The sequence below is a fragment of the Pleurodeles waltl genome, chromosome 11 (assembly GCF_031143425.1).
Source record: "Pleurodeles waltl isolate 20211129_DDA chromosome 11, aPleWal1.hap1.20221129, whole genome shotgun sequence".
Classification (NCBI taxonomy): Eukaryota; Metazoa; Chordata; class Amphibia; order Caudata; family Salamandridae; genus Pleurodeles; species Pleurodeles waltl.
The window spans coordinates 975,565,355-975,590,961 of NC_090450.1; the positions used below are offsets into that span (position 1 = coordinate 975,565,355).

The window sequence follows — 25,607 nt, forward strand, 5'->3', positions numbered from 1 at the left end:
CCTTTCGCAGACTAGCAGGCAGATGGCTATTCTCTCACAGAGGATATCATCAACCTTATCTTTATCAGCAATATTAGCCCTTTTATCTGCAATACCGTACATGATATCTTCAATATGAGCAGTCTCTACTGGCGGCCTATACCAAGCAAGCTGTGATAAGAAAACAATGTCCCCAGGGAAGGAAAGCTGGATGAAGACGTTGACTAAATGGAAGTGTCAACTACTTTTACATATTCCCCAGTGCCTCATGGGGGTCAAATCTCAAATTAAGAGTGGAACTCAATAACAGCAGGCCATTGGGTTTTAGACCCAATTAACTACGGTCATTCTTTAGAATTCAATCAAAAAACACCTTGTACATCTCACAAAGACCATCCCTACCTAATTTCCATCTTCCTAAATTAGACATATTACCATGTGCAGCAAAGGAGCCATAGAATAATTCTACACAACTTAAAGGGAATGGGTTTCTATTCCAGTTTCTTCTTGATAAAGAAAAAGGCTGGGAAAATGGAGACCCATTTTTTTTGGATCTGTGAAAGCTAAACAAATATATTTAAGAAATCCATCCTTTTGCATTCCTATTCTCCAGGACATCTTCCAACTCCTCAATCACAGAGACTATGGCGTTAGATACTTTCATATCCCAGTTCACCGAAAGCACCACAAATTCTTTAGTTTTGCAGTGGCTGGGACTCGCTAGCCATTGAAAGTTCTACCTTTTGCACTGAAATAGGTGCCCAAAATGTTAGTGAATGTTCAGCTCCAGTAGCTGCATATTTATGTCCAGAAGGCCACCAGGTATTTGCACACCTCATTGTTCTCATCTAGCAGCATCAAAAGGAACCAGGGCCTGCCTGAGACTATTCAACAGACTAGTTCTCTCAATCCTTAAGTTTTCACTCAGATCTATAAGGACCATATCAATCTTGAGTTTTATTCTAGACACCATATGGGACAAGGCATATCTAACAGTCAAAAGAAGAGCCAGACTCGAACTCCTAGCATAGAAGGAGATACGTCTGTTTGCCTGTTCAAGTCCCTTTCAGTAATGGTGACATGCAGCCCGTTAGTCCTGTTTAGACCTCTTCAAATGAGACCTATGCAACAAGAGTTGGAAAACCAATAGATATAAACACAAGGCTCTTTCAAAGATATAATTTAAATCAGTCCAAAGATGAAGGTCTCATCCTTGGTGGATTTGAGTGAAAAATCTCTCAATAGGCTTAACCTTCGTACCTCAAATCAACAATTTTGTGATCACGACAAATGCTTCACTAGAAGGAGTGGGAGCTCACTTGCAAGTCTTGGAAATGAGTCACAAGTGGGCTCTTCAACGTCTAATCCTTCACATAAATCTATTCGAGCTTGAGGCTGTAGCATTGTCTGCAGCCTTTTTTTTTTTTTTTCTTCCTTCCAAGGATAAAGAGATCGTCTGCATGGACAATGCCACCACAATGCATTACATCAACAAGTAGGGTGGTACAAGATCACAAACATTGTCTGAGGAACCCCGAAGGATTTGGAAATGGTCACTTCAGTACTTGGTAAAGCTCAAATCAAAGCAGGACATGTTCCCCGAACCCACGTCATTCTAGTGGATATATTGAGCAGAATGAAAACCTGTTGCCATGAATGGGAATTCAACCTAGGAGAGCATCTTTGATCAATGGAGCAAGCCAAATCTAGATCTATTTGCAACTCTCAGAATTGCAATTGCAAATGCCAGTTTTACACATGTTGGTATCTGCAACCAGGGTGGTGGTGTGGAATCAATTTTTGATAGATTAGGAGGGATCTTTGTTTACGTTTTTCCCATGCTTCTGTTGGTCCTGAAACTTCTGAACAAAATAGAGAATAGTTCTAATCACACCAAAATGGCCCAGACAGCATTGGTTCACCGAACTGCTTCTCCTGTCGGAGAAACATCACGTTCGATGGCATCTGTCGCTGTAGATACGCATGTTCTGCAATAGCTCGCCATCTGGTGTTGGGCCGGAGTGTTACAAGTTGTTTTTCTTCGAAGAAGTCTTTCGAGTCACGGGACCGAGTGACTCCTCCTTTTGTCTCCATTGCGCATGGGCGTTGACTCCATCTTCGATTGTTTTTTTTCCGCCATCGGGTTCGGACGTGTTCCTGTCGCTCCGAGTTTCGGAACGGAAAATTAGCTAATTTCGGAAGATTTTCGTCGGTATTGTTGCGTTCGGGATCGGCGTACTTAGATTCCACACCGCATCGAAGATCGAAGAGCTCCGGTGCCCTTCGGGGTAGTTTTTCGATCCCCCGTCGGGGCCTGGTCGGCCCGACCGCGTGCTGAAGAACGCCGATGGAACGGACCCCGTTCCGTTTCTGCCCCAAATGCCACAATAAATACCCCTACACAGACCAACACTTGGTCTGCAACCTGTGCCTGTCACCTGAGCACAGCGAAGACACCTGCGAGGCCTGTCGTGCGTTCCGGTCCCGAAAAACACTCCGAGACCGTCGAGCCAGAAGACTTCAGATGGCGTCCGCACCGACAGCCCAACGGGAGTTCGAGGAACAAGAAGAGGAAGGTACCTTCTCGATCCAAGACTCAGACTCCGAAGGATTCGACGATACACAAACCGTGAGTAAGACGTCGAAAACCACACAGAGAAACATTTACAAGGCCCAGGGGACGCCACTGCCATCCGGCCATGGCTCCACCCATAAATTCGGTGACCGACCGTCGGCACCGAAAAAGGCCCAAACAGTGCCGAGGTCGTCCGACTCCGGTCGAGACACCGGCACGCAGCCTTCTCGGGACCGAGAAAGTGCTGGAGACAAGCCTCGACACCGAGATGCCGGTGTGGACACGGCTCGACGCCGAGACAGCGGCACCGAAGCAGATCGACGCCGAGAGGTTTCGGCCCCGAAAAAGAAAAAAGTCACCTCGGAGCCGAAAAAACACGCAGACAGGGTTTCGATGCCGAAACAAACTGCAAGCGACCCAGCTTCAGGCTCTTATACAGAAGAGCACTCGCTAACCTCCCAAATGCAAAAGCATAGGTTTGAGGAAGAGCTACAAGCAACTGATGTGGACCATACGCAAAAGCGTATCTTCATACAGCAGGGGACAGGAAAAATAAGCACCCTTCCCCCCATTAGGAGAAAGAGAAGGTTGGAGTTCCAGACTGAACAGACACCACAACCAAAAGTGGTGAAAAGAGTTACCCCACCACCCTCTCCTCCGCCCGTGATTAACGTCTCACCAGCACAAACTCCATCACACTCCCCAGCTCACACCACCATGAGCCAGGGTGACCAAGATCAGGACGCATGGGACCTATACGACGCCCCAGTGTCAGATAACAGTCCGGAGGCATACCCTACGAAGCCATCTCCACCAGAAGACAGCACCGCGTATTCTCAAGTGGTGGCTAGAGCAGCACAATTTCACAACGTAAGCCTCCACTCAGAACAGGTCAAGGATGATTTTTTATTCAACACACTCTCCTCCACCCACAGCTCATACCAAAGCCTGCCTATGCTCCCTGGTATGCTCCGGCACGCAAAAGACATCTTTAAGGAGCCGGTCAAAAGTAGGGCAATCACACCAAGGGTGGAAAAAAAGTATAAGGCGCCTCCTACAGACCCGGTTTTCATCACTACACAGCTGCCACCAGACTCTGTCGTTGTAGGAGCAGCTAGGAAAAGGGCCAACTCTCACACATCTGGAGATGCACCACCCCCAGATAAAGAAAGCCGCAAGTTCGATGCAGCTGGTAAAAGAGTCGCAGCACAAGCTGCAAACCAGTGGCGCATCGCGAACTCCCAGGCACTACTTGCGCGCTATGACAGAGCCCACTGGGACGAGATGCAACATCTCATTGAACATCTGCCCAAGGACTTACAAAATAGGGCAAAACAAGTGGTTGAGGAGGGACAGACCATTTCCAACAACCAGATCCGCTCCTCCATGGACGCTGCAGATACAGCTGCACGGACAATTAATACATCTGTAACTATCAGAAGGCATGCATGGCTCCGAACGTCTGGATTTAAACCAGAGATTCAACAAGCAGTTCTCAATATGCCTTTTAATGAAAAAGAACTGTTCGGTCCAGAAGTGGACACAGCGATTGAGAAACTCAAAAAAGATACGGACACTGCCAAAGCCATGGGCGCACTCTACTCCCCGCAGAGCAGAGGGAATTACAGCACATTCCGTAAAACGCCCTTTCGAGGGGGGTTTCGGGGTCAGAGCACACAAGCCAGCACCTCACAAGCAACACCGTCCAGTTACCAGGGACAGTATAGAGGAGGTTTTCGGGGACAATATAGAGGAGGGCAATTCCCTAGAAATAGAGGAAGATTTCAGAGCCCCAAAACCCCTACTACTAAACAGTGACTCACATGTCACTCACCCCCTCCACACAACACCAGTGGGGGGAAGAATAGGTCATTATTACAAAGCATGGGAGGAAATCACTACAGACACTTGGGTTCTAGCAATTATCCAACATGGTTATTGCATAGAATTTCTACAATTCCCTCCAAACATACCACCAAAAGCACAAAATTTAACAACACACCATTCCAATCTCCTGGAGATAGAAGTGCAGGCACTATTGCAAAAGAATGCAATCGAATTAGTGCCAAACACACAAATAAACACAGGAGTTTACTCACTGTACTTTCTGATACCAAAGAAGGACAAAACGCTGAGACCAATCCTAGACCTCAGAGTAGTGAACACTTTCATCAAATCAGACCACTTCCACATGGTCACACTACAAGAAGTATTGCCATTGCTAAAACTACACGACTACATGGCAACTTTAGACCTCAAGGATGCTTATTTCCATATACCAATACACCCATCGCACAGGAAATACCTAAGGTTTGTATTCAAAGGAATACATTACCAATTCAAGGTACTGCCTTTCGGATTAACAACCGCACCAAGAGTCTTTACCAAATGTCTAGCGGTAGTCGCTGCACACATAAGAAGGCAGCAAATACATGTGTTCCCATATTTGGACGACTGGCTAATCAAGGCCCATTCGTTCATAGAGTGCTCAAATCACACAAATCAGATCATACAAACCCTCTTCAAACTCGGGTTCACCGTCAACTTTACAAAATCCAACATTCTGCCGCGCAAGGTACAACAATACCTAGGAGCCATAATAGACACATCAAAGGGAGTAGCCACTCCAAGTCCACAAAGAATTCTAAATTTCAACACCATCATACAACGCATGTATCCAACACAAAAGATACAAGCAAAGATGGTATTACAACTCCTAGGCATGATGTCTTCATGCATAGCCATTGTCCCAAACGCAAGACTGCACATGAGGCCCTTACAACAATGCCTAGCATCACAGTGGTCTCAAGCACAGGGTCACCTTCTAGATCTGGTGTTAATAGACCGCCAAACTTACCTCTCGCTTCTGTGGTGGAACAACATAAATTTAAACAAGGGGCGGCCTTTCCAAGACCCAGTGCCACAATACGTAATAACAACAGATGCTTCCATGACAGGGTGGGGAGCACACCTCGATCAACACAGCATACAAGGACAATGGAACGTACATCAAACAAAACTGCATATCAATCACCTAGAACTTCTAGCAGTTTTTCAAGCACTAAAAGCTTTCCAACCAATAATAGTTCACAAATACATTCTCGTCAAAACAGACAACATGACAACAATGTATTATCTAAACAAGCAGGGGGGGGGACGCACTCCACGCAGTTAAGCCTGCTAGCACAAAAGATTTGGCGTTGGGCAATTCACAACCAAATTCGCCTAATAGCACAATTTATACCAGGGATCCAAAATCAACTCGCAGACAATCTCTCTCGAGATCACCAACAGGTCCACGAATGGGAAATTCACCCCCAAATTCTGAACACTTATTTCAAACTCTGGGGAACACCTCAGATAGACTTGTTTGCGACAAGGGAGAACGCAAAATGCCAAAACTTCGCATCCAGATACCCACACGAACAATCCCAAGGCAATGCCCTATGGATGAACTGGTCAGGGATATTTGCTTACGCTTTTCCTCCTCTCCCTCTCCTTCCTTACCTGGTAAACAAACTCAGTCAAAGCAAACTCAAACTCATATTGATAGCACCAACTTGGGCAAGGCAACCCTGGTACACAACGCTGCTAGACCGATCAGTGGTACCCTGCATCAAATTGCCCAACAGGCCAGATCTGTTGACACAGCACAACCAAAAGATCAGACACCCAGATCCAGCATCGCTGAATCTAGCAATCTGGCTCCTGAAATCCTAGAATTCGGGCACTTACAACTTACCCAAGAATGTATGGAAGTCATAAAACAAGCCAGAAGGCCATCCACCAGGCACTGCTATGCAAGTAAATGGAAGAGGTTTGTTTGCTACTGCCATATTAATCAAATACAACCATTACACACAACTCCAGAACATGTAGTGGGTTACTTGCTTCACTTACAAAAATCTAACCTGGCTTTCTCTTCCATTAAAATACACCTTGCAGCAATATCTGCATACCTGCAGACTACCTATTCAACTTCCCTATATAAGATACCAGTCATTAAAGCATTCATGGAGGGCCTTAGGAGAATTATACCACCAAGAACACCACCTGTTCCTTCATGGAACCTAAATGTTGTCCTAACTAGACTTATGGGTCCACCTTTTGAACCCATGCACTCCTGCGACATACAGTTCCTAACCTGGAAGGTGGCATTTCTCATCGCCATTACTTCCCTAAGAAGAGTAAGCGAGATTCAGGCGTTTACAATACAGGAACCTTTTATACAACTACACAAAAATAAAGTCGTCCTAAGGACCAATCCTAAATTTTTGCCAAAGGTTATTTCACCGTTCCATCTAAATCAAACAGTGGAACTTCCAGTGTTTTTTCCACAGCCAGATACCGTAGCTGAAAGGGCACTACATACATTAGATGTCAAAAGAGCATTGATGTATTACATTGACAGAACAAAAAACATCAGAAAGACTAAACAACTATTTATTGCATTTCAAAAACCTCATGCAGGAAACCCAATATCAAAACAAGGTATAGCCAGATGGATAGTTAAATGCATCCAAATCTGCTACCTTAAAGCTAAACAACAGCTGCCCATTACACCAAGGGCACACTCAACCAGAAAGAAAGGTGCTACCATGGCCTTTCTAGGAAACATCCCAATGCAAGAAATATGTAAGGCAGCCACATGGTCTACGCCTCACACATTCACCAAGCACTACTGTGTAGACGTGTTATCCGCACAACAAGCCACAGTAGGTCAAGCCGTATTAAGAACATTATTTCAGACTACTTCCACTCCTACAGGCTGATCCACCGCTTTTGGGGAAATAACTGCTTACTAGTCTATGCAGAACATGCGTATCTACAGCGACAGATGCCATCGAACTGAAAATGTCACTTACCCAGTGTACATCTGTTCGTGGCATCAGTCGCAGTAGATTCGCATGTGCCCACCCGCCTCCCCGGGAGCCTGTAGCAGTTTGGAAGTTACCTTCAATTATTTATATATGTATCATCTCAACCTTAAATAGGTGCATACTTAGTCACTCCATTGCATGGGCACTATTACTACAATTCAACTCCTACCTCACCCTCTGCGGGGAAAAACAATCGAAGATGGAGTCAACGCCCATGCGCAATGGAGACAAAAGGAGGAGTCACTCGGTCCCGTGACTCGAAAGACTTCTTCGAAGAAAAACAACTTGTAACACTCCGGCCCAACACCAGATGGCGAGCTATTGCAGAACATGCGAATCTACTGCGACTGATGCCACGAACAGATGTACACTGGGTAAGTGACATTTTCAATCTAGCTGAGCCCGCTCCCCAAATTGTTGACAGTGAACCGCAGCGAAGTACTTTATCTGGATACTTAATCCTTACACTTGTCAGCCTGGCTCATGAACATGAGTTTCTAACTATACTGTGGGACTCCCACTTTGATGACTGGGAATGATTCAAGCATGTGAATCTTTGCAAGATCCCAATACTGGATACCTACAGTTAAAGGTAAGTAACTTATTTTATCTATCTGAGAGAGTCCATATTTTGTAGCAGCCCGGGGTTATGGAGGTCTGGTTTTAACCTAGTTCCCATCTGACCTTATAGTTAGCCTGTATGTGTCATTAATACATTTGAGGGATTTATTTAGTCATAATATCTGTTTTAGGTATTTCTGGCAGGTCTAGTGTTTCAAAGGTGGGGGCCATCTCACAGACAGTGCAATAATTGCCCTCCCCTGGACTCCTGGGACATTATCACACAGGCTTTGGGAAGGCCTGTGAGATGTTCCATCTCACATAGTATATAGTTTCATCACTGTTTGTAATTGTGGAACCTCTCTTTCTAGGCTGCCAAATTCATGTTATATGTATGACAATCCCAGAATTGCAAAATCATTTTGTTTTAGTTGAGAGTGATGGGAGGGTTTTTGTTCCTGTAAATGCTGTTTGTTCTCTTTAATCACACAAGCCAGGATGACCAAGTGGGCACAAGGCCTGGAAAATTGATCACTAGAGTGTTACCATGTGTAAATTTCATGCATCGGTGTGGTTAATTCATTTGCATAAATACACAAATTTGCCATTTGCAGTAACTGCTGTATTTTACCGATTCAGCTACTAAAGAAAAATAAAAAGACCATCTGGAACCTTGTTTTCCAATATGATGACAAAAACGTCCAGCGCCAAAGTTGCATATACCAAAATGTTTTTCATCTGCCCCATATCTCTGCTTGCAAGTTTTAAAATCTAGAGTTTGCCTCCTTCATACATGTTGACCTAGCCTAAATCAAACTTCCTATTTTTGAAATGTTCTGTTCACTACTGGTGGAAATATTTGGATTGCAGAATGTTGCTGTTAGTAGTGAAGGATTAGATGACACCTTATGTTTTGTATGGGTATATCCCAGTGTTTAAACGTAGCTACTCTAGAGTGTAGAAATATGCTAGGTGCATGTCAAGGCCTACTTGAAAGTCCGAGCAGTAATTAGCCCATTCTACCATACTTTTTTCATTCCGTTTCTGCTAAGTATCTGGGGAAATCAAGAACCAGTAAGCCTCTGTTTTGGGCCGGCCTATATGAATGACATCGCTCTTCTCAAACATTTTGAGAACTCCTGCTGGATTCTAGTGTGTAACGCTAGCACTACATATAAAAACTGTTAGGGAAGATCATGTGTAAAAATGAACATGCTGTAACTATGATACTTTCAGGTCTTTTAATATTAAGATCCATATATGGCCTGTTCTAAGTGTTAAATTAAAGATGTCTGTAGCCCTTCGTTTCTGTTTTCTGTTTAGAGCAATTGTGCATCTCAAAATTTTGCTCATTGGTAATCTGCATACTCTCTTCTTGTCTATATGTCAGGGAGAGGATTGGTTTTCTTTTTCTCTCCTTTATAGTATGAAAAACTCCCAATATAGGCTTAGTTTCATAGCCACTAACATACCTATAGTTAATGGGTTATGAAGCCAGCTGACCCATAATCAAGCTTAGCTGGTTGGACTACATCTGCCCTCATATTCAGTTAATGAGTTAACAAACCCTGGGTTGCTTTAGGGCACATCTACTTTGTGCAGGCATAAAAACATTGAAGTAGACCCCTGCATTGTTCTAAATTTTCTGTGCTTCAATAAACTGGATCCAACTGGAGTTTTGACTTCATATCATAGCTGGACTTCTGTTTCGCAGTCTTTGCTAAATTACTTGTTACCCGACTTTAAAGCATATTTCTTCAAAGCATATTTAGGGTATTAAAATTCTTGTTTGTTTTCTCCCACTTCATCTTAGGACAAAGGATTCTATTCTTTCTCTTCAAGAGTGCATGGCTACCGAACCTGCCCTCCCAGCTCTAATAGATCATACCAGTCTTGTAATCCTTAGGCCTTAAGAGAAAAGTACAGTCTTAGAGTTATTTCCTGAAACTTAGTTCATCCTTATTTTTTCTCAGTGCTACAGGTAGGGTGTTCCATATTTTGGGTGCTAAATAGACAAAGGATTGTCCTCCGCTTCTGGCTTTCTTGATCTTGGCGGACTGCAAGTAGCCCTAAATCAGCAGATTGTAGCAATCTTCTAGGACTATAAAAACGAACCAGGTGCTGCAGAAGCTGGGGGCCCTTCGTATACAGAGCCCGACGGGCTATACAGAGGGCCTAGAACTGATTTTGAATGTAAAGGCTCCTCATAAACTTGAAAGCTTCTGATGCTCAAGAAAGAGGCAAGCCATCTAAGGACTGAACCTATAATTCCAGCCTCTTACCTCTGCAGTAGAATGGGGTAGGACATGGTGTTGACAGCTGTGCTCAGATCCAATAATATAACTGCAGCAGATCCACCCTGACCGCTGATTTATTTCAGCTCTTCTTTAACAAATAAAAGTTCTGTCTGTGTTCTGCTTCCAGACCTGCATCCATTGTGGATAAAATGTAGTATTCTATAATAGTTATCCAAAAAAGAGGAGAGGTGTTTGTTAGCAGTTTTTTCTAGTATTTCACCGACACCTGGGAATAAGGAAATAGGCCTGTAATTTTGTGCTAGAGTAGGATCTAGCAATGGTTTCTTTAGCAGAGGTCTCACAATAGCATGTTTCCAATAAGCAGGCGGAACAATGCTGCTCTTGAGTGACAGATTAAAAACATATCAAGACTGGGTAAATTGTATTTTCCCCTTTCATCAATACGGATCAGGGTGCTGGGTCTCACGGGGATCCAGATTTTATTGTTTTCATAAGTCCCTCAGGATCGTCCTTTCAAACATCCAGGAAGGCCGATATTTTCTCTTTAACTATATGGTTCTGCAAGGGATAGGGGGTTGGGGAGTTATTGTCAAAATTATGATATTCTGATTACTCTAACAAGGTGGCATAAATATTATTTATTAACTTTTTAAAGGATGAGCCTGCTGTTCTGCTCGGTGATTGAATACATTATTGCGAATTCTGGGTGCTTGCTTACATGTAAACACTTTTTCTATCTTGGAAATTTCCATTGAATTCACAAGCCCTCCCACCTCACCAATATAGAAAGGAAGCAAGGGCTCATTTAGTTTTCAGATCTTATGTCCTTCATAAGACTGTCAAAATGGATAAGAACACTTAGCTCTTCAGTGTTTTGGGTATACAGCACTTGGGTAAAGGTAGTCTGTATTTATGAATTCAATTAAGATGCCAGTGACTAGAATTAGTGTTACAGGTAAGTAGCACATTTTTCTGTGTTCAAATCCAGTTAAGTATTTATTCAGATACAAACCGGTATGAACGTTCCTTTGTTTGTTATACTTAGCTTTCTGACATTCTTTCTTTCCTTCTAGGGCTATACCAAGTCCATTGATATTTGGTCTGTAGGTTGTATTTTGGCAGAGATGCTTTCTAACAGACCCATCTTCCCAGGAAAACATTACCTTGATCAGCTTAACCATATCCTAGGTAAGATTGATAATAACTGTTATCAATTAATGTTTTCATCTGTTTATGCTTTCTCTAAAGCGCATTTGTGGGTTTTAGTTCAGCAGAAAAAAAGTGGGTTAACTACTCACTTGGGATAACATAAGTCGCTACTCTTTATCAGATAGGCTTGTTACATTGTTGACTTGCCAATAATTGAGAGCAACAGTAGAACATAAGAAATCATACATATGTTTGTGTATTAATGTAGTGCCTCTCTACTGCTCATTTTTTCTCTTTGCACTGTGGGCTGCACGCAGTCTGTTGCTGCATATGTCTGGGTTGTACGGATTGTGCTTTACTCATGGCTGGGAGTGCTTTGTATAAGAAGCAGCTTGAACTTGCTATAGTAGAAAATGTAGGCTCACAGTGCTGCCTGATGAATGATACACAGATAACGTGTTTGTGAGTTAAGATGGGTGCACTGTGAAGATGGTGAAGTGGGCGTAAAGATCTTAATTATGAATGCTAGTGCTATTTTATTACTGTATTTATTGGCCTGTTTATAATTGTGGTATCTTGGAAATGTTTCTGTTTTCTATAGGTATCCTTGGATCGCCTTCTCAGGAGGACTTGAATTGCATAATTAATTTAAAAGCCAGAAACTACTTGCTTTCCCTCCCTCATAAAAGCAAGGTTCCTTGGAATAGGCTTTTTCAAAATGCTGATCCCAAAGGTAGTGTATGCAGATAATTCTCTTTTTTTTAAGTCACAGAACTGTTGCGACTCAACTATAAATAAACATCCGTCATAGGATCTTTGCTGATTTTCATTAACTTTCAATATCTCCACCTGCCTTCAGGATCCCAGAACATTTTTTTTTCAAGAGAAACTTTTTTCTAGAAAGAGAACTATTTAAATTACATAATGCTGTGCTTATGCCTCTAAAAAGCATTTTCTTCAACTTGCACTATTTTTATAAGACATTACAATTATCTACAAGAGTGTAAGAACCTTAATGAAGCTTTCCACTCACCAGTTTTGAAAACAGGAGAAATGAAAGCATAATACCAAATAGGACTTTAACCCTTTCTGTGCTGAGGACATCCCCTGGCCGTCCTCTGCACACGAGCAGGAAATTCCTCTGGTGCAGGCACCAGAGGCATCCCCTGCTTCAACAAGTTCCTCACCTCCCGAAGCTGTTTTTGGTTTTCATTGAAATAATGATCAGCGTGCGTGGCACGTTGATGTCATTTCAATGAAAACAAAAGTTAAATGAGCTGATTAGTTCATTCCCCCCCCCCCCCCCCCCCCCCCAACCCCCTCCTTGGTGTTCAGGGGACTGTCTCAGCCACCCGAGCATCAAGGCAGGCGAGAGATGTATCGGTAGAAAGGGGAGAATCTCTCTTTTCCATTGTTACCCCTCCCAACTTGATCCCTGCTTGGGGGCAATAGCCTCCGATCTGCGCCCACCTCTACCCTCAGGGGGCTGGGGCAGAAAGCCCACTACGTTGCCAGGAATTTTTTTTCTGTAGTTAGTGTAGGGGTGGTACAGTACAGTCTTTCTGCCCCCGCCTGGAAGAGGGGGGGGGCAGCGTGTTTTTTTTGTTGATGTTTTTTTTCCTCTCACCGTTTGTGGTTTGCAAGGGATTCTGGGTAAATTAACATAGGGAGAGTCAAGCAAGTCAGCCTACCCTGGATACTCCTACATGTCTCGTTTTCAGAAATGTCAGGCTGGCTAGGTTTCCCTTGCTGCCGGCTGAGCTAGAGCCCACAAACTACAGCTAGGCACATTACAAAAAATTAGTCCATTTTCAGTGGAAAAATGTGATGTGTCCGCGTTGCGTTTTGGGGCATTTCCTGTTGCTGGCACTAGGCCTACCCACTCAAGTGAGGTGCCATTTTTATCGGGAGACTTTGGGGAATGCTGAGTGGAAGGATGTTTGTGGCTCCCCTCCGATTCCTGAACTTTGCATCACAGAAATGTAGTTAATGTTTATTTTTTAAGACATATTTTGAGGTTTGCAAAGGATTTTGGGTGACTGAACCTGGTGAGAGCCCCACAAGTCGCCCCATCCTGGATACCCCTAGGTGTCTAGTTTTAAAAAATGTACAGGTTAGTTAGGTTTCCCTAGGTGCTGGCTGACCTAGAGCCTAAAATCCACAGCTAGGCACTTTGCAAAAAAACCAAGTTAGTTTTAGTGGTAAAATGTGATGTGTCCATGTTGAGTTTTGGGGCGTTTCCTGTTGTTGGCACCAGGCCTACCCACTCAAGTGAGGTACTGTTTTTAACAAGGGATTTGGGGGAACACAGAATAGCAGAACAAGTGTTATTACCAGTTGTCTTTCTCTGCATGTTCGCCTTCCAAATGTAAGACAGTGTGTAAGAAAAAAGTAATTTTGAGAAAAGCCCTCTAATTCATATGCTGGTATGGGTACCCCAAATTCAGATGTGCAAATAACCACTACTTTCAAACTCAATATCCTGTGCCCATTTTGGAAATAAATAGGTTTCCTTCAATTTTTTAAAATTTGTTTCTATTACATTTATATTGAAATGCATACAATGTAGTAAAGAGCACATAATTAATACATCTATGTGATATGCATTAACTTAAAAGAAGTAGGCAGAGGTGAGACAAAAACTTGTAATAAAATTTGGATCTAAGAGGGGCAATTACAATATAATTTTGAATGAAGTAAAAATGGGGGAACGGTATAGGCATTCAAATCAATGACACGTCTCATTAAGTTCAGCAGGACAGTAGTTGGGTTACTATGTCCTTGCAACAAGCATCTCCAATGCACAATCTTAGCAGTAACTTCAGCTAGTATATTATCGTACAAGTTACGGTCTGCAAGGTTTCACTGCATGTTTGGAGTTGTGGTCAAAGGAGGGATGGTGCGTCACAAATAGCCGCTACAGGTGGCAGAGTCTCTTGGCTATCTGGTGTTGTGGCAAGGGGCGTGTATAGATCTGCTAGGATTAACTCCCATTGAAATGCAAGTGGGTATTTGCATAGATCTAGGATGTCTTTGCGAAAAAAGAGCCATTTCTTCCGCTCTCACCCAGACACTTTCCATGTGTGTAGCTGAGTGTGCAGCATAATTTAAGCATCTCAATCTTTAAAGTAGTTTAGAATAAGCTTTTTTTTTTTTTTTGCATGTAACTGTGGCAAAGTGCTAGGGTTTCGTGCTGCCTCTGACTCCTTGTGTATAATAACTGTTGTTCAGCGTCAGACACCTGTCTATTCAACTGTTTACGCATGCCCCAGTTGAGCCCTAGGCAATCGCCGCGCATCATAGCCTTAAAGGCATCCCATTCCAAGTTGAAAGGATTGAGGGTTGTGATCAGAATGGGTCCGCCCTAGATAGTCTGCACTATCACCGGAATCAGGTTAGAAGTACAAACCAGCCTATCAAGGCAGATATGCAACCCTTGTGGGGCTGAATGAAATGAGTATACCCTAGAGGTGGCTTTGTAATGACACCAAATGTCTGTTAAATGCTAGGGACTGTAGGAAAGTACCATCTTGCTTGGCATGTTACCCCCATTTTTACTGTATGTATGTTTGTTTTTGCCTATGTGTCACTGGGATCCTGCTAGCCAGGACCCCAGTGCTCATAAAGTATGCCCTGTATGTGTTCCCTGTGTGGTGCCTAACTGTATCACTGAGGCTCTGCTAACCAGAATCTCAGTGTTTATGCTCTCTCTGCTTTTAAAATTGTCACTGCAGGCTAGTGACTAGTTTTACCAATTCTGATTGGCACACTGGAACACCCTTATAATTCCCTAGTATATGGTACCTAGGTACCAAGGGTTTGTGGGGTTGCAGGAGATCCCTATGGGCTGCAGCATTTCTTTTGCCACCCATAGGGAGCTCAGACAATTCTTACACAGGACTGCCACTGCAGCATGAGTGAAATAACGTCCATGTTATTTCACAGCCATTTTACACTGCACTTAAGTAACTTATAAGTCACCTATATGTCTAACCCTCACTTAATGAAGGTTAGGTGCAAAGTTGCTTAGTGTGTGGGCACCTTGGCACTAGCCAAGGTGCCCCCACATTGTTCAGGGCTAATTCCCCAGACTTTGTGAGTGCGAGGACATCATTACATGCGTGCACAACATATAGGTCAATACCTATATGTAGCGTCACAATGGTAACTCCGAACATGGGCATGTAACATGTCTAGAATCATGGAATTGGATGGTCACAATTCCATGCATCCCCGGGTCTCCAGCATAGAGCCCGGGTACTGCCAAACTAACTTTCCGGGGTCTCCTTTGCAGCTACCGCTGCTGCCAACCCCTCAGACAGTTTCTGCCCCCCTGGGGCCTGGGCAGCTTGGTCCCATGAAGGCAGAACAAAGGATTTCCTCTGAGAGTGGGTGTTACACCCTCTCCCTTTGGAAAGAGGTGTGAAGGGCCTGGGAGGAGTAGCCTCTCCTGGCCTCTGGAAATGCTTTGAAGGGCACAGATGGTGCCCTCCTTGCATAAGCCAGTCTACACCGGTTCAGGGATCCCCCCAGCCCTGCTCTGGCTCGAAACTGGACAAAGGAAAGGGGAGTGACACTCCCCTGACCATCACCTCCCAGGGGAGGTGCCCAGAGCTCCTTCAGTGTGTCCCAGACCTCTGCCATCTTGGTTGCAGAGGTGTGAGGGCACAATGGACAGCTCTGAGTGGCCAGTGCCAGCAGGTGACGTCAGAGACCCCTCCTGCTAGGTGCTTACCTTTCTCTGTAGCCAATCCTCCTCTATGGGCTATTTAGGGTCTCTCCTGTGGGTATCTCACCAGATAACTAATGCAAGAGCTCACCAGAGGTCCTCTGCACTACCCTCTTCCACTTCTGCCAAGGATCGACCGCTGACTGCTCCAGGACGCCTGCATAACCGCAACAAAGTAGCAAGAAGACTACCAGCAACTTTGTAGCGCCTCATCCTGCCGGCTTTCTCAACTGTTTTCTGGTGGTGCATGCTCTGAGGGGTGTCTGCCTGCAGTGGAAGCCAAGAAGAAATCTCCCGTCGGTCGACGGAATCTTCCCCCTGCCAACGCAGGCACCAAACTTCTGCATCACCGCTCCTCTGGGTCCCCTCTCATCCTGACGAGCGTGGTCCCTAGAACACAGGAGCTGGATCCAAGTGTCTCTGACAGTCCAGTGGCCCTTCTGTCCAAATTTGGTGGAGGTAAGTCCTTGCCTCCCCACGCCAGACAGTAATCCTGTGAACTGCAGCTGCTCTGGCTTCTGTGCACCTTTGCAAGACTTCCTTTGTGCACAGCCTAGCCCAGGTCCCTAACACTCCGTCCTGCATTGCCCAACTTGCTGAGTTGGCCTCCGACGTGGTGGGACCCTCCTTTGTTGTTCTGAGTCGACCGTCGTCCTCAGATCTTCTAAGTGCTTGTTCAGGTGCTTCTGCGGGTGCTGCCTGCTTCTGCGTGGGCTCTCTGTGTTGCTGAACGCCCCCTCTGTCTCCTCCTCCAAGGGGCGACCTCCTGGTCCTTCCTGGGCCCTGGCAGCCGCCAAAAACCTCAACCTCGACTATTGCAGCTAGCAAGGCTTGTTTGCAGTCTTTCTGCGTGGAAACAACTCTGCATCCTCCAGCACATCGTGGGACATCTTCTGAACAAAGGAGAAGTTCCCGGCACCTTCCGTTGTTGCCGAATCGTCGGCTTCTTCCACCCGGAGGCAGCCCTTTTGCACCGTCATCTGGGGTTTAGTGGGCTCCTGCCCCCCAGACACTTGCGTGACTCTTGGACTTGGTCCCCTTCTTTTACAGGCCCTCAGGTCCAGGAATCCATCTTCAGTGCTTTGCAGTCAGTTGTTGTCCTTGCAGAATCCCCTATCTCGACTTTACTGTCTTTTTGGGGTAGTAGGGTAACTTTACTCCTACTTTTCAGGGTCTTGGGGTGGGGGTATCTTGGACACCCTTGGGGTTTTCTTACACTCCCAGGGACCCTCTACACACTACACTAGGGCTGAGGTCCATTCGTGGTTCGCATTCCACTTTTGGAGTATATGGTTTGTGTTGCCCCTAGGCCTATTGTCTCCTATTGCATTCTATTGTGTTCTACAGTGTTTGCACTACTTTTCTAACTGTTACGTACCTGATTTTGGTTGGTGTGTGTGTATATTATGTGTATATTACTTACCTCCTAAGGGAGTATATCCTCTGAGATACTTTTGGCATATTGTCACTAAAATAAAGTACCTTTATTTTTAGTAACTCTTGAGTATTGTGTTTTCTTATGATATAGTGCTAAGTGATATAAGTGGTATAGTAGGAGCTTTGCATGCCTCCTAGTTCAGCCTAAGCTACTCTGCTATACCTACCTCTATCAGCCTAAGCTGCTAGAACACCTCTAATCTACTAATAAGGGATAACTGGACCTGGCACAAGGTGTAAATACCACAACGTACCCACTATAAGCCAAGCCATCCTCCTACAGGGACTCAGCCAATTCATCAGTGAGTGGGCATTAGAAGTGGCTGCAGTGCGTGCCAAGGGTAGGAAGGACCTATCAAAGTGTGTATCAATGCACAATTAAAATCCCCTCCTATAAACCAAGGAATACCACTCCATTGAGCAAGCAGACCATTAAGTGTGTGTGTAGAAAAGGAGCCTGATCTGTGTTGGGGGCATACATAGTACCAATAAGAATATGACGACCACGTGATGACCACTAGACCTCCCCTTAATGAACACACAACAGCTGTTAGCATCTATAGCATCTTCTGTCAACTCAAATGGAACCCCAGGCCGAATCCATATCAATATTCCCCGTGCACAGGAGTAGTAATTTGTGGAATATACTTGACCCGCAATCTTTTCCTAAGTTTGTCTGCCTCTGATATTGTCAGATGTGACTTTTGGAGTTGGGCAATATGGGTATTTCGTCATTTCAGATAGGAGTATACAGCATATCTACGCACTGAGGTGTGGATGCCGGGGATGTTCCATATTAGTACATTAATGCAGGTCATAAGGAGAGCATTCCGCTTGTACGGGCAGCGCGTGAAGTGAATACCTGTCTTTTAATACTGTCTATGTGTGCAGAGGAGTTTGCCAGAGTGTAATGGTTAATATCATGGAGTGCCCAATTGGGAATGAATTGTACAACAAGTGGCATTTAACAGGACAGTGTAACAATAACATAGTGAATACCAATAGAGTAGCATACTAAAACAGATGGCTTCCCAAACCAGACAATGCAAACAAAGAGAAAAAGAACTGGTTTTGCAGCAGGGGTAGGCGGACGTAGGTCAGTGGTCGTGAAAGAAATGCAGTGTAATTGGGAGCAGCACATCACACCACCCTATTTTAAGCATGACATGTATGGCCAAACATGCATTACTGTGCATAAATACTGGCTGCAGCTGACAAGTAACATTGTATAATTTAAAAGGGTGAACATACAATGTATTGTGTGAGGCAGCAAGGGTATCTCGAAGATAGATTGTATCAGATAGAGTCCACTGTTTGCGGGGTTATGTCTGGTGCAATGTGCGAGCTCTGCACATAGGGCCATGTAGCAATGAAGCTCTCACCGTCCGATGAAGGAGATTCCAGAATGTCGGGCAGGAGTATCATCTGGTGTCTGAGAGGTAGGACTTAGTGATGCTCCTGGGGCCTTTGCTCCAAGTCTGGGGCTGTACGGGGGCCATTCCTCATCCGCGGCCCTCGATGTCCTCGCAGACTGCGCTGAGGCCTCCTGGCCCCCATCCTCTCCATTTGTGTGGTTGGGTTGGCCGTTGAAATCCTCAAGGCACGTCCATATCTCCTTTGGGGTGGTGAAGAAGTGTGTGGTGTTATCAGCCACTACTCGGAGCTTAGCTGGATAGAGGAGGGAGTATACAAGACCCACTTCATGCAGCTGTCATTTGACTGTCAGAACGTTGGTACGCTGTTTCTCTACGGCAATTGTATCATCTGGGAAAAACCTAACTTTGGCATTCTCAACCTGTACGTTGGTAAGCAGGAGTGGATTGGCACCTGGCAGGGGTCTTCACACTGGGACACGATGCACCCTTTCAGTGAAATAGAATTGTGACAACGCGCCTGGGGGAAGAATAGTTTGCATCCTGTCTTCAAGATACCACTCTGGGTCCTGACCCTCGGCATCCTCCAGCAATCCCACTAGTCGGACATTATTTCTGCGGGATCTGCCTTCTGCATCTTCTGCCTGTTATTCCAATGTACGCACCCATTTGGTCAATAAGAATTTCATACTGTGTTGTAGGTGGTAGTGTTGCAACAGTTTGCTCTGCTAGCTTCACCCTGTCTGCAAGTTTCCTATGGTCTGCATGGAGAAGGCTGAGATCAGAGGCAAATGTGTCTATTTTAGACTCCAACGATGTCCACGTGTTTTCTATTGCCAACAATATGGCATGATGTTTGCCCTCAAGTATATTTGGGCACAATAGATTGGTTACAGCAGTTTGTGGCTGTGGCCTGAATGTCAGGGATTGGGAGGGGGTTGAGTGTCCCACAGTCCCATGTCTAGATGTGCTATGCTGCCTGGTGCTGCAGACAGGTACAGGGCAAACAGCAGCTCAGCACTTTCTGGATGGATGTTCAAGCGGGCATATTCACCACTACACTGCCAGTTCAGATGTCCCTCTCATAATGCAGTCAACCATGAGTCAGGTTCCACGGCAGAGATTGTACCATACTGCAGATAGATGAATGCGCCTATTGCGCCTTGATCGGCACCATCGTAATAAGTCACGGCCCAGCACTTTCCTGCTCACCTGCTGTGAAGGCACCACCGCTTGCTGAGAAATCAGCAGACCACGTTGTCGCCACCATCAAACTTAAGGGGCTGTGTATAAAAGTTCAAGGTCACAGCGCAATTCCTGGCGTCTACTCACGATACTGGGTCGCAGCTCTCCACAGTGGCTGTACGCGTGAGCGGCCTGTGCACACAGCGTTTCATGCAAACCCCCCCCACCCCCCAGTACGAAAACAGGTTACCGCAAGGCTCCCTCTGTATGCACTACTTGTAAAGCACAAGTCCCACTTCAGTTCATATCGAGAATAGCTGGTCTCACTCCTGTGTGGTAGTCACTCTCAGGGCCTCATGGATCCCCACAGTGTCGCCCCCGGGCCGTGGTTCACAGTAGCCATATTGCAGCAGCGATCTTACAGTTCACCTGCAGCCCCCGTCAACGAGGCTGCTGTCCCACAGGCAGCACAATTTTAAATCCAGGCACTGGGTATTTGTGTCCGCCAGCACCGTCTGAGCGCGCTCGCTGGCAGTCAGGCAGCAGACCAGCGCACCATGCCACGTAGAGTCTCAGCCTCCCAGGGTGGCATGCAGCGTATCGTACACCTCCGGGTGTGTCAGTGGCTCTGTGTAGCAGCCTGACTTATCAACTCACCATGCATGCTAACAGCAAGCTAGATGGCCTGTCAAATGAAAGATTTAATCAGGATAATGAGGCGGTGCGGCGGAGCTCTGGTATTCTGCGTCCATCATGTTCTACATAGGTTTCCTTGATAACCGTTTCTCACTCTTGCTATTTTGACAAATGAATTGCTGTATGCCCTGAACACAATGAAAAATCATTGCAAGGTGCAGCTCAGTTATTGCCTCTGGAAACAGATTTTTTGGTGAACCTACAAGCCCTATATATCCCCGCCACTGGAAGGGTCCTGTGGACACAACAGTATATTGCTTTTGAAAAATATTCCATAGTTAGAAGTTACAGATGAAAATGTAAACACAGCTGTTTTCTAACTCAATTTCCATTTTTTTATTTTATTTCAACTGTTACTTTTTATAGAAAAACTTAAAGGATCTACACAAGTGACCCCTTGCTGAATTCAGAATTGCCTACTTTTCAGAAATGTATAGCTTTCCAGGATCCACCATTGTTTTCACACCAATTTCTACCACTAACTGGAAGGAGGTTGAAAGCACAAGATATAGGAGAAATGGGCTGTGAACCAGTAAAATGCCAAAACTGTGTTTGAAAAAATGTGGTTTTCTGATTCAAGTCTGCCTGTTCCTGAAAGCAGGGAAGGTGTTGATTTTAGCACCGCAAACCCTTTGTTGGTGACATGTGCAGGGGAGAAAAACAGATGCGTTCCTCTACAGCACTTTTTTCCCAATTTTCCCAAAAGAAACATATTTTAGCTGTATTTCTCAGTCCTCTCCAGGGTAATCCACAAACCTTTCGAATCCCCAGGATGTTGGGGGGGGGGGGGGGAAAGGACTCAAATTTGGCATGTATACCTTATGTAGACAAAAAATGTTGGGGCCCTAAGAGTGAACTACCCAAATAATCAAAAAAAGCATAGCACGAGGGGAGAAAAGGTTTAGCAGCAAAGGGGAGAAGGGATCAAGTTGAGGGGTAGCGAGGCTTCCTCACCTCCTGACGTCCACCGACAGAAAAGGTTGATGAGATCTAGAAGAGCTTCTGCCTCCACCTCAGCCCTATCAGTGATGCCTGCAGCTATTCCAGGAGAAAGCACAAAAAAAGAAAAATGGAGATAAACGCTCCCACATGCCACCGGGGAGGTTTCACTTGAAAGTCTTAGCATCATTTTTTTTTCTGTGGCTTACGATGTCGTCATACTTGCCATAGAGAGGAAGATCTTTAATGTCAAGGAGATCAGGTTCCTACTTTCCATTCTTTTTGCTGGCGATGGACTCTGTCATAGCAATCAACTTTGAGGGCTCAGATGTAAATGCAGAAGTTGCCATGGGGACAAGTGATATCTAAACATGCTTCTACACACTTGATACATATTCTTACTTGTCCAGGTTTCCTCCTATTCGCAGACTTTTTTTTTCATCGATGAGAAGGCACCAGTTTGATTTGGTGTGAGAAAATATTTTGGCAATAAAGGAAGGTGCACTGCATCCTCCTGCTAAAATGCCTAGGAAACATGCTCTGCTTCCTCTCTCTGAAAACCCCCAAGAAGTGAAGCAGCAACATAAGCATTGTAGTAATATCTGGCAGTGACAAAGATTTGTAAAGATGCTAGCTAGAATCAGTTCATATTTTCATAAAACATTAAGTTGGCCACTCCTTTTTTTTTTTTTTTGTCTAAGTTATTAGCCTAATGCATGTCCTGCTGTACTTCGGGTATTCTGCAGTGCATCTCTTAATTTTGCTTAGTTGCAAGCACTTGCTATTCTGTTAAATGTTTATGCATATCACTGAAGATCCCATGATGGAGACCAAAAGAGTCTTACCTGTAATACTCGTTCTTTGTCATATGAAACTTTGCAGAATTCATGATATACCTTTCCTCCCTAGATATCATGACTGTTTCTTCATATATTTACTGATATTGGGGTTAGTATTTGAACGTAAGGCAAGATGATCAGGGGACATGGCATGGATCTGTACCTGATGTCAGCAAGACAGGTCTGCGAGCAGCCTAAAGGGCACAGTGTAGTTTTTTAAATTCTATGGTCAGCCTTAAGACTAGTTATACCTACGCAGGCATTCTTCATTTCTCCATTTTTCAGAAGCGGAGTAGAATTGAAAAGCTACTTTTCAAGCCCCACATACTTAAGTGGGTTATGTAGGCTATTTAAAACATAGTCTGCAATAAATTAAAGGTATTTTGGTACATGATGTTTGGTAGTTTAAATAGTGCTCTTTCCAGAACAGATTGTTTCTCTTGAAAAATGTCTGTCAATGAATTCAGCAGAGACTCCTGTAATAACGAACCAGGATTACATCTAAGAAATTTTTTCTCTACATGGGAAAGGTAGGCTAACACTGGAGTATACATGTTTAATTACTGTACCTGATAGAGACTGTTTCGGTTTCTCCTACTGTGGCTACAGAGGAAGTTGCAACATTTTCTATGGTGAGGAGGGGAGGGGAGGGGGGGGGGGGGGTTAGGTCCTGCACCTTCATCTGACCCTGGTGACAAAGGTGCTTCATTTAGAAGTAACCCCTTCAGAACTGCTTCTCCCATTTAATGCTAGCCCTCAAGGATGTTCTGCTCCAGGCATGGTCCTGACCTGCATAGGGGCTCTTGTGAACAGGACAATTGCATGCTGCCACTGCCTTGCCCCATGGGACCTCTTTCCTCACCCATCACCCTGCCCCGGAGAGCTTGGTGGCATAAGTCTCCACTTCTTGAGTTAATCCTGGTTCATTCTCTACCAAATACTGGATAAGGAATCCAAGAGGCTAGACACTAGGAAAGAAAATGTTTTGTTCCGCAAGCTTGACATTGCAGTCCGAACACCACATGCCTTTTAGGCTGTTAACCCCATTTACTGTGAGATTACCTTGCAGCAGTGCACCTATGTTCCCAGAGGATGCCTGGGCCATACTCTCTCAAGCTATGGCTGATGGGAGAGATGCAGTAAGTTCACAATCAGATGTGGTTTGGACCCAACCGACTCGCTATACAGAGCGGTTTCTTCCTCAGTGGCATAAAGGTGCCACATCTGGCTATGTACAACTTGCTTTATAGGGTATTCCAAGCTTTGCTTTGGACATGCCCTTTGAAGGCTTCTGTCTTTTCAGAGATGAGGCAGACTTCGCACTTGAGCGCTTCAAGGACAGCAGACCTACATCCAGCTCTTTGGGTCTTTCCATGTGACAGCTCCCACCAGTCAACGCCAGTCCACCTTTCACCCAGCCACCACAGCTCACAAGCTTACCAGCCTGTGAACGACGGAGTGTGTTACACTCACAGATCTCGGGGGTCAGAGGTCAGACAAGTTCACAATCTCCTGACCCCGAGCCCCCGCCCTTTCTGGCAGCCTCCAAACCCCTTTAGTTTTCCCTCCGGCCATCATGAACATCTAGTGGGTGGAAGGAGACGTCATCAACTGCACCACTGAAGGTCAATAACATGAGACCGCTCGGCCCTCCAAATTGTCTGGAGGGGATACTTTCCTCCTCTTTATGATTGCCCCGTCAACAATGCCACCCTCTTACGACAGGCTGATGGAGGACCATCTCTCCTTATCCTGCCAGAAGTAGTAGCTTTTTTGGCCCAGGGAGCCATAGAGAGGGTGCCAGCCTCAGAAGTATATTGTGTTTGTTATTTCTGCTACTTTCTGGTGCCCAAGAAAGACAGAGACCTTGATTCTTTCCTAGACCTGCACCATCACAATTTCTTCCTCAAAAAGGAAGTTCAAAATTCTCACACTCGCTCAAGTCCTATCTGCCCTAGACCCAGGAGACTGGATGGTAGTGTTGGACTTGAAGGATGCATTTTTCCACATCCCTGTCCTGCCTGCCCACTGACGTTACTGTATGCCTTTCTACCCATGCCACTCTTGTCCAGAGTTCTCCAGGAGATCAAGAACAACCAAGGTCAAGTCATCCTTGTGCCTCCAGACTGGGCTCGGAGAGTCTGGTATCTGAAGCTGGCCATCGGACCTCCAATTAGGCTGCCCCTTCGGGAGGATCTTCTGTAGGAGTTGCAGCAGACTCTCCGTAGAGACTGAGTAGCAAAAGTTGACAGCTTTCGAGCTTCCACCTGAAGTCTGCAATGTTGTTTTGGCAGCTCAGTGTCCTTCCACCAAGACAGTGTACGCTGGCCATTGGAATACATTTTGGCGTAGTGTGTTGAGCAACAGGTTGATCCCCTATCTCCTCCCCTTTCTTAAGTTCTTTTGTTTATTCTTCACCGGGCCCAGCAGGGCTCTGCATTCGGCATCTTAAAAGGTTATCTGTCTGCTATCTCTGCTTTTCTGCGGCTGCCAGATCACCCTTCTCTTTTCAAGACCTCCGTTGTATATAGATTCCTTGAAGGTCTGCAGCACGTTTCCCCCAGCTCCCTTTGTTATGCCTCAATGGGATCTGAACCTGATTTTTGCTTTCTCAATGTGTACTCCGTTTGACCTGCTTCATTCTTGCCCTCTTAGGCCTCTCACCATCGAGTCTGCCTTTATGGTGACAATTGCATCTTTCCGGAGGGTTAGTGAGCTTCAGGCTGTTTCCTCTTAACCTCTCTACATTCCCCCCCACCCTCCCCCTCCCCCTCCTTCCTCCCCAAAAGACAAGTCCTTTGGACTTGAGCATGCTTCTTACAGAAGGTAATCTTCCCTTTTCATGTAGAATAGACTCTATCTAGCCCTAGATGTCTTACCGACCCACCCATCCTCCCCACTCTCCGAACAGGGCTGGCTAACTTTCATGGCCCTAGTTCTTTGTGTTCTTTGTGGCTCCGTGCTTCTAATGTGAGAAGTAGCAAAAAGAAACTGACAGCATGCTGAG

General features: G+C 45.2%; 1 protein-coding gene across 1 annotated transcript in view; it reads left to right on the forward strand.

Annotated features, from left to right (window-relative positions):
• The window catches only part of MAPK1 (mitogen-activated protein kinase 1), a 324,545-nt gene that overhangs the window by 185,875 nt on the left and 113,063 nt on the right, over nucleotides 1-25,607 (forward strand). The window contains exons 5-6 of the mRNA XM_069215246.1: nucleotides 11,327-11,441; nucleotides 12,004-12,135. Of these exons, the coding sequence (XP_069071347.1) occupies nucleotides 11,327-11,441; nucleotides 12,004-12,135 (247 nt within the window). The remainder of the gene's footprint in view (nucleotides 1-11,326; nucleotides 11,442-12,003; nucleotides 12,136-25,607) is intronic.